The 15,087-nt window shown below is 39.0% G+C and overlaps 1 protein-coding gene across 1 annotated transcript in view; it reads right to left on the bottom strand.

Annotated features, from left to right (window-relative positions):
* Positions 1 to 15,087, bottom strand: part of LOC126161969 (otoferlin-like) — a 994,328-nt gene that overhangs the window by 161,279 nt on the left and 817,962 nt on the right. Inside the window, exon 21 of the mRNA XM_049918162.1 lies at positions 13,540 to 13,676. Coding sequence (XP_049774119.1) covers positions 13,540 to 13,676 — 137 coding nt within the window. The remainder of the gene's footprint in view (positions 1 to 13,539; positions 13,677 to 15,087) is intronic.

Here is a 15,087-nt window from a genome sequence, read left to right as displayed (position 1 = left end):
TTTTTCTGAAGGCACTAGGGAAAACAGCAGATCAGTGACCTGCATTGATAATATTGTTACTAACTACAAATTTGACAGTGGAAATAAGCACAAATACTGCTTAGACTTGGGTATTTCAGATCACTCAGCTCTGTTTATTGAGCTCCCAAAAGCAAATAACCTAAAGCCCCCAGAAGTGTGTATAAAAAGGGATCTCAGTAAAAGTAAAATGGATTTATTCCGCAGTAAATTAAGTACAATAAGCTGGCCTGTAGACTACAATAGTTCAAGCTCGATGAACTATGACAAATTCTTAAATTGTTTCTTAGAGGTATTTAATGAATCATTTCCTCATAGATATAAGCAAAAGAAAGTTAACGGTAAACTCAAATGGATTACAACAGGAATAAAGATCTCTAGTGCCAGAAAGAGAGAGCTCCACAATGAGTTAAAATCAAACAGAAATCCAGATTTTGTTATTTATGTCAAACAGTATAAAGCTGTATTTAGGAAAGTTGTAGCGGCAGCTAAAAAAATGGCAAATAATAAATTCATACGAGAACACAGAAATAAGACAAAAGCAGTGTGGTCAGTTGTTCAGTCTGAACTAGGAGCCAAAGTAAAAATTCATGAGATTTTGAAAATTAGATATGAAAATGAAATTATAGTAAACCCTGTTCAGATGTCAAGTTGTTTGTTCAGATGTCAAGTTGTTTCAATGAATTCTTCCTAAATGTAGTAAGATCGGATGTGGATATGACATTCTATCAGGGCATCACAAATTTGGAAAACAGCCAGAACACATCTTTTAAACAATTTGAAAAAATAACCCAAAGGGATGTGGAAAAGGAAATATTGTCTCTAAAAAACAAAACCTCACATGGGTGGGATGAAATAACAACATCTGTAATCAAGTATGTGTACGATATTATTTCCAAACCACTGTCAACTATTATAAATCAATCTTATGAACAGGGATGCTTTCCAGAGGTATTGAAATATGGTGAGATCAAACCTCTATTCAAGAAAGGATTGACAGAAGATATGGGGAATTACCGCCCTATCTCTCTCTTGCCGGTCTTCTCTAAAGTGTTTGAAAAGATTGCAGCAAAACAAATTAATAACTTTCTTACTGTAAATGATATAATTTTTAAAAACCAGTTCGGATTCCAACAGGGTAAAAACACTGTGAATGCTATAAATGAGTTTATCCAAAAAATATGCTCCACATTAGATAAGGGTAGAAAGGTCACAGGTATATTCTGTGATCTGACTAAAGCTTTTGACTCAGTGAACCATGCATTACTCCTCCACAAATTACAGATGTATGGAATCAGAGACACTGCTTTAAAATGGTTTAGCTCTTACCTGTCAGGTAGGAAACAAAGAGTAATTTTAACTTCAAATGGAACCAATTATTCATCAGACTGGAAAACAGTTCCCCAAGGAGTCCCACTAGGTTCGATATTGGGTCCCTATCTGTTTCTTTTTTACGTAAATGACCTACCACTTGCTATTGATGTTCATTCAGTCTTATTTGCTGATGATACATCAGTTCTAATTGAAAATGAGGTATCTGAAAATATTCCAGAAAAAGCCAAAAATACTTTAGAAAAACTTGAATCTTGGTTCTATCAAAATGGACTAAAACTAAATGTAACTAAACCAAAATGATGCAATTTGAAGCTAAATCAGTAGAAAGGAGTGAAATAAAGATAACTTGCAATGATCAGGATATCACAGAAGCAAACCACGTGAAGTTCTTAGGCCTAAATCTTGACAAAAATTTAAATTGGAAGGTACACATAGATTACTTAGCAAATAAACTGAACAACTTAGCATTTGCAATGTGTATTTTGTCAGGTGCCACAAACATGGATACCAGAAAGATAGTTTATCACTGCTACTTTGAGTCAGTTATTCGTTATGGCATAATCTTCTGGGGAAATTCAGCAAATGTCACTAGGCTCCTAGTATTACAAAAGAAAGTAATTAGAAACATGTGTGTTGCAAAAAAACGGGAATCCTGTCGACCACTGTTAAAAAATTTAAAAGTACTATCTATCCCCTCACTTTACATATATGAGATGGTGGTGTTCCTATATAGAAATCAACATACACTAGACAATTTCCATTTTGACCACAACTACAGCACTCGCCACAGAGATAACTTCAAACTTCCAACACATCGTTTAAAACTTTATGCCCAAACGCCAGAGTATATGGGGTTAAAAATTTTCATTAAAATAAAAGGCAGTAATATATTTAAAATGGAGATTGGTTCACTGAAAAGATTGCTCGTTACTCTCCTGGTGGAAAAGTGTTATTATTCTGTCGATGAATTCATTGAGGACAGCTTCACAATCTGAACACAGGAATTGTAATACATTTATTATTTTATGTACATGTGTAGCTGTAACTTAGAAATGTAAAATATAATGTAAACTTTTGTATTTCTCTTAAAAAAGTGAAAAAAGTTTCTTTTGTAAACCTTGACATGTCTCCTGTACATCAAATCAAATGATTTGAAAATTGTATGTAATGAGATGAATAAACCACATAACATAACATAACAATAGCCATGTCATGGCATTGGCAAGGTTCTGCCATTTAGGCACAAATATTCAGACAGACACCTGAGTGGGTGAAGGCAGCGTGCTGGGATGTAAGGGCTGACAATGATATATATTTGCAGTTCAGCAACATCTGACCCCACCACACTAAACACATACCCTCTGTAAACTGAACAATGGACACCGCAAGTTAGACAAACAGGAGACAGTAAAGGTGGGAGGAACCAAACAGCCATCACTCCAAGCACTAAATGGCACCTGAAGACATTCTCATCATCCATGCACCATTTACCATATAGTTTACACCCTTGCCTGGAGTAACCATCCACTGAGCTGTTTGCTGGAGCGGGGAAGGGGAGAGAATCTGATGAAGATGAAGTACCCCTATCCATCTTAGCCACAGCCATTAGAAGTAGCTCCTCCATCCCCTCTCCCCACCCCAGTCCAAGTCCTCAACAGTGCTTGACCACTGATCTTCAGCCTATAACCATCCCAAGTGTCACCCATGATGTGCAGGTGGAACTGCTGGCAGAGATCCCTGTTGCCTCTCGTCTCTACACTTGGTGACTCCAGCACAAGCCTGGGGATTTTCGGGCTTACATGCCCCTTAAAGAGGATTAAGGGCAAAGAGATTTGTTATCTCCACCAAACTTGTGTATATTAGGCAAGGAGTCTTTTGTGATTGAGAGTCAGAGTGATCTGCATGTCATCCATCAGTGGCATGGTATTTCATGTGTTGGGCAGTGCCGTGTGGACTCCAAAGTCAGTCACATGCTAGCATGAGCCTGGATTTTGTTTGATCAGCCTACACTTACTTTGCATAAGTGTTATGGATTCTTCAAGCTGTGATAATCTTACAGTTTCCATGTTAGGTTGACATCCAGTTTTTCCATAGGCATCACATGTTGTTGAAAAGAACATGCACATCTCAGGCATTTCTTCAGGAATGCTATCATCTTGTTACATGAGATGTAATATTAAGTTTATCACTAAGCTCATTCTGGCTACCCCACATTACTTTTGTCTTTCTTCAGTTTGCTTTCAGTCAACAGCATGCTCATTTCTTCCCCACTTTCACTGGGGGTAGTAATGATATCAGCAAACCTTATCACTGATATTCTTTCACCCTGAATTTTAATCCCATTCTTAAACTTTTATTTCTATCATTGCTTCTCTGGTATAGTATAGATTGAACTGTGGGATGAAAGACTACATCCCTGTTTTACATCCTTTCTAACCCACACACTTCATTCTTGGTCTCCCATTCCTACTTTTCCCTCTTAGTTCTGGTACATATTTTATATTACCCATATTTTCCTATTGCATTATTTAATTCATAAATTTCGGGCGTATTATAGTATTTGAGAGTTGTAGCACCGCGTTTTAATACCTGAATAGTGTAAAATCGCGTAGTCTCCTTCCGCCACCGATCAGTGTGTCAGCAGTGCGCATGTAGCAGCATTTACTGCATTTACTAGGCAATCTTGTATTTTAATAACCGTTTAAACTTTGTGTCGATTCGTTTGCGCTCTCTGTAGATTAGTTCAGACGTTCTTTGCACAACAGTTTTTAGCATGGATAGGGACTGCAACTGCTGTGTTCGGATGCAGGCTGAGTTGGCATCCCTTTGCTCCCAGCTTCAGGCAGTGTTGGCTTCGGTCACACAGCTTGAGGCTGTTGCCAATGGGCATCGCTGTGGGGGTCCGGATGGGGGTTTGTCGGGGACGGCCAGCTCGTCCCACGCATCCCCCGATTGGACTACGACTGTGGTTGCCCGGGATACTGCCCACATTGAGGCTGATCCCTCACCTGTGGTAGAGTGGGAGGTCGTCTCAAGGTGTGGCAGGGGGCGAAAGACATTCCGGAGGGCTGAACGGAAGGCCTCTCCAGTTTGTCTGACGAACCGGTTTCAGGCTCTGTCTCAGGCTGATACTGATCTTCGGCCTGACATGGCTGCTTGTCCTGTTCCAGAGGTTGCCCCTCAGTCTGCAAGATCCGAGCGGTCGCAGAGGGTGGGCTTACTGGTAGTTGGGAGCTCCAATGTCAGGCGCGTAATGGGGCCCCTTAGGGATATGGCAGCAAGAGAGGGGAAGAAAACCAATGTGCACTCCATGAGCATACTGGGGGGAGTCATTCCAGATGTGGAAAGGGTTCTTCCGGATGCCATGAAGGGTACAGGGTGCACCCATCTGCAGGTGGTCGCTCATGTCGGCACCAATGATGTGTGTCACTATGGATCGGAGGAAATCCTCTCTGGCTTCCGGCGGCTATCTGATTTGGTGAAGACTGCCAGTCTCGCTAGTGGGATGAAAGCAGAGCTCACCATCTGCAGCATCGTCGACAGGACTGACTGCGGACCTTTGGTACAGAGCCGAGTGGAGGGTCTGAATCAGAGGTTGAGACGGTTCTGCGACGGCGTGGGCTGCAGATTCCTCGACTTGCGCCATAGGGTGGTGGGGTTTTGGGTTCCACTGGATAGGTCAGGAGTCCACTACACGCAACAAGCGGCTACACGGGTAGCAGGGATTGTGTGGCGTGGGCTGGGCGGTTTTTTAGGTTAGATGGCCTTGGGCAAGTACAGAAAGGGCAACAGCCTCAACGGGTGCGGGGCAAAGTCAGGACATGCAGGGACCAAGCAGCAATCGGTATTGTAATTGTAAACTGTCGAAGCTGCATTGGTAAAGTACCGGAACTTCAAGTGCTGATAGAAAGCACCGAAGCTGAAATCGTTATAGGTACAGAAAGCTGGCTGAAGCCAGAGATAAATTCTGCCGAAATTTTTACAAAGGTACAGACGGTGTTTAGAAAGGATAGATTGCATGCAACCGGTGGTGGAGTGTTCATCGCTGTTAGTAGTAGTTTATCCTGTAGTGAAGTAGAAGTGGATAGTTCCAGTGAATTATTATGGGTGGAGGTTACACTCAACAACCGAGCTAGGTTAATAATTGGCTCCTTTTACCGACCTCCCGACTCAGCAGCATTGGTGGCAGAACAACTGAGAGAAAATTTGGAATATATTTCACATAAATTTTTTCAGCATGTTATAGTCTTAGGTGGAGATTTCAATTTACCAGATATAGACTGGGACACTCAGATGTTTAGGATGGGTGGTAGGGACAGAGCATCGAGTGACATTATACTGAGTGCACTATCCGAAAATTACCTCGAGCAATTAAACAGAGAACTGACTCGTGGAGATAACATCTTGGACCTACTGATAACAAACAGACCCGAACTTTTCGACTCTGTATGTGCAGAACAGGGAATCAGTGATCATAAGGCCATTGCAGCATCCCTGAATATGGAAGTTAATAGAAATATAATAAAAGGGAGGAAGGTTTATCTGTTTAGCAAGAGTAATAGAAGGCAGATTTCAGACTACCTAACAGATCAAAGCAAAAATTTCTGTTTCGACACTGACAATGTTGAGTGTTTATGGAAAAATTTTAAGGCAATCGTAAAATGCGTTTTAGACAGGTACGTGCTGAGTAAAACTCTGAGGGACGGGAAAAACCCACCGTGTTACAACAACAAAGTTAGGAAACTACTGCAAAAGCAAAGAGAGCTTCACTCCAAGTTTAAACGCAGCCAAAACCTCACAGACAAACAGAAGCTAAACGATGTCAAAGTTAGAGTAAGGAGGGCTATGCGTGAAACGTTCAGTGAATTCGAAAGTAAAATTCTATGAACCGACTTGACAGAAAATCCTAGGAAGTTCTGGTCTTACATTAAATCAGTAAGTGGCTCAAAACAGCATATCCAGACACTCCGGGATGATGAAGGCATTGAAACAGAGGATGACACGCGTAAAGCTGAAATACTAAACACCTTTTTCCAAAACTGTTTCACAGAGAAAAACTGCACTGCAGTTCCTTCTCTAAATCCTCGCACAAACGAAAAAATGGCTGACATCGAAATAAGTGTCCAAGGAATAGAAAAGCAACTGGAATCACTCAACAGAGGAAAGTCCACTGGACCTGACGGGATACCAATTCGATTCTACACAGAGTACGCGAAAGAACTTGCCCCCCTTCTAACAGCCATGTACCGCAAGTCTCTAGAGGAACGGAAGGTTCCAAATGATTGGAAAAGAGCACAGGTAGTCCCAGTCTTCAAGAAGGGTCGTCGAGCAGATGCGCATAACTATAGACCTATATCTCTGACGTCGATCTGTAGTAGAATTTTAGAACATGTTTTTTGCTCGAGTATCATGTTGTTTTTGGAAACCCAGAATCTACTATGTAGGAATCAGCATGGATTCCGGAAACGGCGATCGTGTGAGACCCAACTCGCTTTATTTGTTCATGAGACCCAGAAAATATTGGATACAGGCTCCCAGGTGGATGCTATTTTTCTTGACTTCCGGAAGGCGTTCGATACAGTTCCGCACTGTCGCCTGATAAACAAAATAAGAGCCTACGGAATATCAGACCAGCTGTGTGGCTGGATTGAAGAGTTTTTAGCAAACAGAACACAGCATGTTGTTATCAATGGAGAGACGTCTACAGACGTTAGGGTAACCTCTGACGTGCCACAGGGGAATGTTATGGGACCATTGCTTTTCACAATATATATAAATGACCTAGTAGATAGTGTCAGAAGTTCCATGCGGCTTTTCGCGGATGATGCTGTAGTATACAGAGAAGTTGCAGCATTAGAAAATTGTAGTGAAATGCAGGAAGATCTGCAGCGGATAGGCACTTGGTGCAGGGAGTGGCAGCTGACCCTTAACATAGACAAATGTAATGTATTGCGAATACATAGAAAGAAGGATCCTTTATTGTATGATTATATGATAGCAGAACAAACACTGGTAGCAGTTACTTCTGTAAAATATCTGGGAGTATGCGTGCGGAACGATTTGAAGTGGAATGATCATATAAAATTAATTGTTGGTAAGGCGGGTACCAGGTTGAGATTCATTGGGAGAGTCCTTAGAAAATGTAGTCCTTCAACAAAGGAGGTGGCTTACAAAACACTCGTTCGACCTATACTTGAGTATTGCTCATCAGTGTGGGATCCGTACCAGATCGGGTTGACGGAGGAGATAGAGAAGATCCAAAGAAGGGCGGCATGTTTCGTCACAGGGTTATTTGGTAACCGTGATAGCATTACGGAGATGTTTAACAAACTCAAGTGGCAGACTCTGCAAGAGAGGCGCTCTGCATCGCGGTGTAACTTGCTCGTCAGGTTTTGAGAGGGTGCGTTTCTGGATGAGGTATCGAATATATTGCTTCCCCCTACTTATACCTCCCGAGGAGATCACAAATGTAAAATTAGAGAGATTAGAGCGCGCACGGAGGCTTTCAGACAGTCGTTCTTCCCGCGAACCATACGCGACTGGAACGGGAAAGGGAGGTAATGACAGCGGCACGTAAAGTGCCCTCCGCCACACACCGTTGGGTGGCTTGCGGAGTATAAATGTAGATGTAGATGTAGATAGCTTAGACCTGTTTTCTTGAGAATTTTGAACATCTTGCGCCAGCTTACATTGCTGAATACTTTCTAGCTTGACAATTCCTATAAATGTGTCTTGATTTTTCTTGTGTCTTGCTTCAGTTATCAGTTATCAAGCACAATGTCACAACTGCCTTTCTGGTACCATTTCCTTTCTGAAGGTCAAACTGATCATCACTGAAGACATCCTAAATTTTCCTTTCCATTTTTATGTGTACTATTCTCATCAGCAACTTGGCTGCTTGAGGTGCCCTTTCTATCTTCAGGATGGTGTGTATGATATTTTTCTGAAAGTCTGATAGTATGACTTCACACTCATAGATTCCACACACCAATTGGAAAGTGGTTTGTTTGCCACCTCCCCAAATGATATAAGCATTTCTGAAGGAATATCTATGTGTTCCATTTTATTTGATTGCAGGGCAGCAAAATCTCTGTTAAACTCTGACTCTAATACAGGCTTTTTTATGTTTTCCATATTGATACTCATTAAATCTTCTATCACATCATAAGACAGTGTCTCCTCCTCATAGATTCCTTCAAAATACTCTTCCCATGTGTCCATTCTCCCCTCTACACTTAAAGAGTGGAATTTCCATTACAATCATAATGTTGACACTCTTGCTTTAAAATTCACTGAATGCTTTTGTACCATACCATAACTTACCTACATGCTGAACCAGTCCTTCTGAAGACTCCATCTTTTCCAATTTTTTCACATTTTCCCCACAGCTGTATCATCTTGACTTCCCTCTACTTTGTGTTTATTTCATTCCTAAGTGGTGTATAATGCTGTACTCCTGTGTTACTAATTGTTTTAGTTACCCTTTGTGCTTTGATTATCATTGTTGCATAAGTGCTTCATTGTTACCCGATATCAGTTTACATGGGTGCATCCAAAAAGTGCTCATGTCTCTTTGTTATCTAATATATTTTCACTATGAGTGAACCTTCTGAAGTATCTTTTTAAGTAGTTTCATGAAAATTCATTTAGTGTTGTTTTGTAAAAAGTGAAGCCACCCTCACAAGTTAAAAATGTGCAGTTATCACAATCAATTGTTGCATCACCTCCAGTGATGACTGTATGATTGAGGAACATATGTAGCAGAGAGATGAGGTTGTCTGTCAAGTTTACTGGGGATGGAGCTAATGATCAATAGAATGATCCAACTATAAGATTTTGCTCATCCTTCAAACTCACTCTTGCTCTTATGATCTCCCAGGCAGTTTCCAATTTCTGTCTCAGGGAACTTGACTTTCTTGTCTACTGTGACAAATACATAACCTCAATCTCCCATTAGTCTATACTTTTGATACACATTTCAATTCATCCAAAAGATATCACTACTGTCGATTTCAGATTTTAGCTACCTTTCTGTGCATAGTTTTATGTGTTTAGGAGTGCTCCAGATCCCTGCGCTTTGTTGTGAATCAATCAATTTGCTGGAGTTACCTAGCAGAGAAAATGATACAAATGACACAGTATTCACCCTCTCCTAAAATAAAAGTGTAGACTGTGTCAAAATCCACATCTAATGAGAAAGCTGGCATATTCACCAAGAAAGCTGGATATTGTGCAGTTTCCCTGCAATCTGTTGGCTTGCTGTGAGCCAAAAATTCATGCACCAGTGAGAGACAGAGCAGCACGAAGTGACAGACTTATAAACTGTGACTTGAAGTTAACTGTCTGGCAGTGTCATTTCTCCTTCCAGTAATAAAGAGGCTAGAAAGCTTATCCAGTAAGGTATTTCTTTGACTCATGATGTTTTACATGCACGGTAACAGCACCCACCTTTTTCTTATGCTTGTGACATATTTTCTAAGGTATATCATATATTAATGAATTTTTCACTGGGCATTGGTACACAAGTGTGAAGTTCTATTCTCTGTTTCAGCGAACAAGGTAAGTGTCGTACAGAGTTTAAAATTGTGTGTATTGTCTGAACTCCTGCCTAAACTTTTAGATGGGAAATTTGTGTTTGTTGCAGAATGACTAGCTCATTCATTAATAGTTTATTGATCAGGCAGACATGTGTATTCACTTTTTTGTTCTAGTGTTCCCTGTACTGATGATTGTTCTTATTTTGTTCCATTTTTTAAAAATGAACCAAAACCTATTATTAGTACCACACTTATCATCATGTATCAGTTTAAGTGTCAACACATTTACTGTGACCGACATTCATAAATGTCAATGCAAGTCAGGATTTCAGTGCAGATGATACTTATAACCATTTCCGTGAGCAGTGAGTCTATGTAGCAGGTGCTCATACCCATGCATATTCACAAGTGTAATATTCATTCTAGTTCTGCAGCTGTGAACTAGCAAAAAAATCTCAGAGTGGTGTTTTCTGCCAACAGTATCACTTTTTGTGCTTATCTGACTTTGACATATGTTGTTTGAAATGGTGACTAATTAGCTGATGCCTGGATCTTCCAATGTGAAAACTAGAAGGACGAATGAAAAATTTACTGACAAGAAGTTAAGGACTGTATTAGAAGATAATCATTATGAACTCAGAGATAATAAATCAGAAATGGTTGATTGGACTCTCGAGAATGTATAAACTTGGGGTAGTGTGGTAACATAACTCTCATGTATGTCTCATGACACTGCAGAGCAATGGGCAATGGTCGGGATGAAATCAGTCATGACCAAGAACTCACTCTGACAAAACTAAATAGATCAAGCGAGAACTTGGCATAATGAACCACATGACACACAGTAGCAACTACATATTTTGTCTTAAAAAAAATTACACACAGAGCGCACTAGCAGTACACCAATGGATTTCTTTGGGCTACTGTTTATAAATAACACTATTCATTTTGTAGTTAAATATATTTCAAAGTGAAAATACAAAGAATGAGTCATGGATTTCAGCTGCAAAACTGTAGTATAAAAGAAATGTGTATCTTCTTTGGAATTTCACTGCATATTGGCAGCACTGAAATTCTTCCAATTAAGAAAGATCCACTCACTAAAAAGAGAGGAATAGTAACAAGTATGAGTAGAGGCAAACATATGATAATCTTATTCTCAGTAAAGTTTCTTAAAAATCCACAGCCAGGACACCTGAAACCAGATGATCAATTTTATAAGTAATAAACTATACTAAATTATTTTCACTACAGAATGTGTCAAGTGTATTACTCAGGATGAGACCTGTCTTTAAAAGAGTCAATGATTAAAAATTATTCCATTGCATCTTAGTTGTATGGTACAGCAGCCTTCTATTGGTACTATTTAAAAAACAGTCATAGTTTGCACAATGTTCTTTATTAATTCACAAACAATGTGTTTCACCTGGTTAGGGCATCATCAGGTTACCTGAAAATATAGGGGAAGATGATATTACAATAAATTCAAAGTAGTCCTATCCAGAACTACTGTAAAACAAAATAAGCTTCAAAAACTGACTGAATAAAATTACAGAGGGACATGTAATGATACTCATCTTAAAAGATCAGAAATTTTATGCCATAAAGCATCCATCAAGAATACATAATACCAAATAAAATATACTAAAAGGCAACTTATACAGAAAAAATATCAAAAATTAATGAAATAATATCACTGGGATCAGGCATGAGTAGAGAACAATAAGTATTACCTCACAATGGCAACAGCAGCACAGAACAGGACCTCAGATGCAACCCATGAACACAGCCATACACAACAACCCGGGAGTCCCATCTGTACTCACATAGTTCATACATATGAATGACATGAGCTCATGCAAAACATTGGGCTAATAGTAATGACGGATGACATGCGGCATTGCCATTGGGTGTACAGTGTGATAACAGCAGGCATAAAATTCAAATGGTAATGGATAAATTAAGAAACAAATAAAAAAAAATAATAGAGCAAATGGGAATATATACAATGCAGTACATTCTAGATCAAAAGCTATGCACAGAGACATAGAAAACCCTTGTGCTCAAAAGTAGTGCAAATGAATAATGAAGTAAAATACATATAGCAATAAAATAAAGATTAGATTTCAAATACATGGCTAAAAGGGAAGAATGCCATGAAGATAAAATACAGCTACATATGCATGACAAGTGACCAAGGCCCAGATAATAAAAAGCTAAAAGCTAACACATTGTTTAAAAATGGGAAACATGCAATCATAGAAAAATTAATTTTTGCCTGACAACTGATTACTGAGTAACATATCCTTCTTGGCATATGAATGTTCAACACCTTCAATCTCTTCAAGCAGACTGAGCCTCTTTCCTTTGCGAACACGGTGCAGAGCCCTTAAGTTCCGAAGTATACATGTGGTCACTGGGTTTAAAACGCTCAGTGAAGGTGGAATTATGCTTAACGTGTCCTTTCTTAGTGAACATTTACTTTAGTACATTTTACTCAGTATCATCCCTTCTTGATGGTTGCTTTTTGGCAGAATATTTCTAATTTTTTTAATGTGAGTGACACTGCATTTCTCTATATAATTTTATTTGGTCAGTTTTTGAAGCTTGTTTTGCTTTTATAGTAGTCCAAAGTAGGACCAAACCGAATTTATTCGCTGTCCCCTTACATTTTCAGATATTGTGATGATGCCCTATCCAGGCAAAATGCATTATTTATGACCTAATAAGGAACGCTGTGCACTCTATGACTGTTTTTTAGATAGGGGAGATGGTGACTGGGACAATAGACTAATGAGCTAGCAGCATTATGGACATGTGATCTGATAAGGAAAGAATATAAGCAGAGCAGATATGAATGGGGAAACATTCCACCAATGATATGGACAGCAAAAGAGGAAATCTAGTGACATAAGTGACTGACAAATGGCAGCTCATTATGGCCTAGTGCCTGGGAATGAGCATCTTGCAATGGGTGATGCTGGTCAGTTCGAGGATGATGAAACCATGAGTATGAGTCAAGATCTTGGATGTCCATGTCACAAAATGTCGTGGTCAGATGCTTGTCCACTCTGTGAAGCAGGATACGTGGTAACCTGTCGCAAATCTGATGACAGGTGGCGCAAGCATCAGTGTTTTGGAAAACACTATTCAGTGAATATTGTTGACCATGGTGCATCACAACAGATGAGCCTTACATGTTCCTATGGTGACTAAATAACACTGTGTGTTATGTTTGCATATGGGCCAGGATAACCAAGATTGGACCATAAGTCAATGGAAACATATCATCAAGTTGCATGAATCACATTTCTTGTTACATAAGATCAATGGTTGTTCCCAGATACATTAACATCCAGGTGTACAGCTTCTGAAAATATGCAACTTAAATGGCAAGCTACTGAAAGAAGCTCATATTGTCAAGGTCAAAATAAATGAGATAATAACAAAACACTAAAAATGTCTGAAGATATCAGTGCAATAATAATTTGTGACTACTGTATCTTGTTACTTAGGACCTCCATACATAACTCAAAAATCAATGAATGTACCATCCTGTAGTTATATACACTTGAGTGTCAAAATTTAGAAACTAGTCAAAACAAACTGATAGTGATGTAGTCCATGAAATATTTGTCTGTGATACTACCTGTATTTTGCGAGTGTAGGACGTATTCCTCTGGGCACAGGTAACATGGGACCTGTGTCTGAGTCTCCTAGAATCTCTGTTGCTTCTTTGGGTTCAGGGAGTTGTGGCAGTACAGATGGGTCAGTCATATTTCCCAGCTATTTATGAAACAGAATTCGAAAATGAACATTAGCATGTCTACAAAAATGTTAGGTAATCTTTACTGACACATGCAAAATTTGGAAGGGTGGTAACAAGGTAGCTCTCAGTACTGATAAATTAGAATTCTGGAGGTGATTTCTTAGGCAGACTATTGCAAGATATTCAGCTCTGTTGCACTGTAACTCTAAAAAAAGCATATGGTAATTAATGAAACATATGAGTGTGATGATGATGTTGATGATGTGTGGTTTGTGGGGCACTCAACTGCGCGATCATTACACCCAACATATGAGTGTGTATGTGTGAAAATCAGAAGCAGATACATATTTTTCCACATTTTGATCTCAGCTGCAATTAATTTCAAGATGATAAAAATGTGTCCCACTTGGAGCACTAGAACACAGTACCCTCAAGTTATGTATCCAATAATTTGGCTACAATTAACTGAGATATAAATTCATGAGATTGTGCCTGAATATTTTGTATTATCAACATAGTTTAAATCAAATTTATACTTCTGTGGATAAAGTAAACTCACAGGAGCAGAGAAAATTTTAAGAACATAAAATTATGTTGTAACTGATAATAAGAGGGTGGAATGCTTGAAGGAAACAGGTACTGAATCAGATGATGGATACTGCTTTGTATATAAGGTGTGAAAAAGATGTGTCAAATGTTTAGAGAGGTGGACATACGAACCAAAACAAGGAAAAAAGTCCAATAAACAAGGGCTCTAATATGTCTACCTTAACAGCTATGAGTACTTGTTCACATTCAATACTGTGAAACGTATCTCTTCTATTGCAAGCTCTTCCAATAAATATAGGCTCTAAAATGCATACTTTTTCATCTTTACTGCTGTGTAATGTACTTCTTCTATGGAACGAGAGCTCATAACTCTTAAGTTACGCATTTTAGGGCCTATGTCAACCGAACATTTCTTTCTTGTTTTTGTCCATGCTAACTCCTCCCAAAACATGGAAAGCAAAGAGACTGCAACAGCAGAGATGTGTTTCACAGTATCAAATATGAATAAGGGCTTATAGCTCTTAAAGTAAGCATTTTAGAGCCCATGTTTATTGGAATTTTGTTCCTTGTGTTGGTGGGTGCAACCACATCTCAAAATATCAGCAAGGTTTTTGAAATTTAGACTTCTTAAAACATTATCTTAATACTTTCCTCCACATTTTGTAAGTGTAGATACAACATTTTCCTAGTAAAAAATAAAGTTCTACTGTAACACTTCTTAAACTCTGCAGTTCTGATTTTTTTGGTCAGAGGTACCGGTACAGATTACCAATGCATAGTGTCAGAAATCAAGCACTGTCTCTTCTGTTTTGTGAGTTGTAACCTTAATATTAAATTAATTAAATTCTACCAGAAATTTCCATTACCATAAAGAATTTA

This window comes from Schistocerca cancellata, chromosome 1, assembly GCF_023864275.1.
Source record: "Schistocerca cancellata isolate TAMUIC-IGC-003103 chromosome 1, iqSchCanc2.1, whole genome shotgun sequence".
NCBI lineage: Eukaryota > Metazoa > Arthropoda > Insecta > Orthoptera > Acrididae > Schistocerca > Schistocerca cancellata.
Note: the sequence above shows the minus strand (reverse complement) of the source record. Positions and strands in the feature narration are given on the sequence as shown.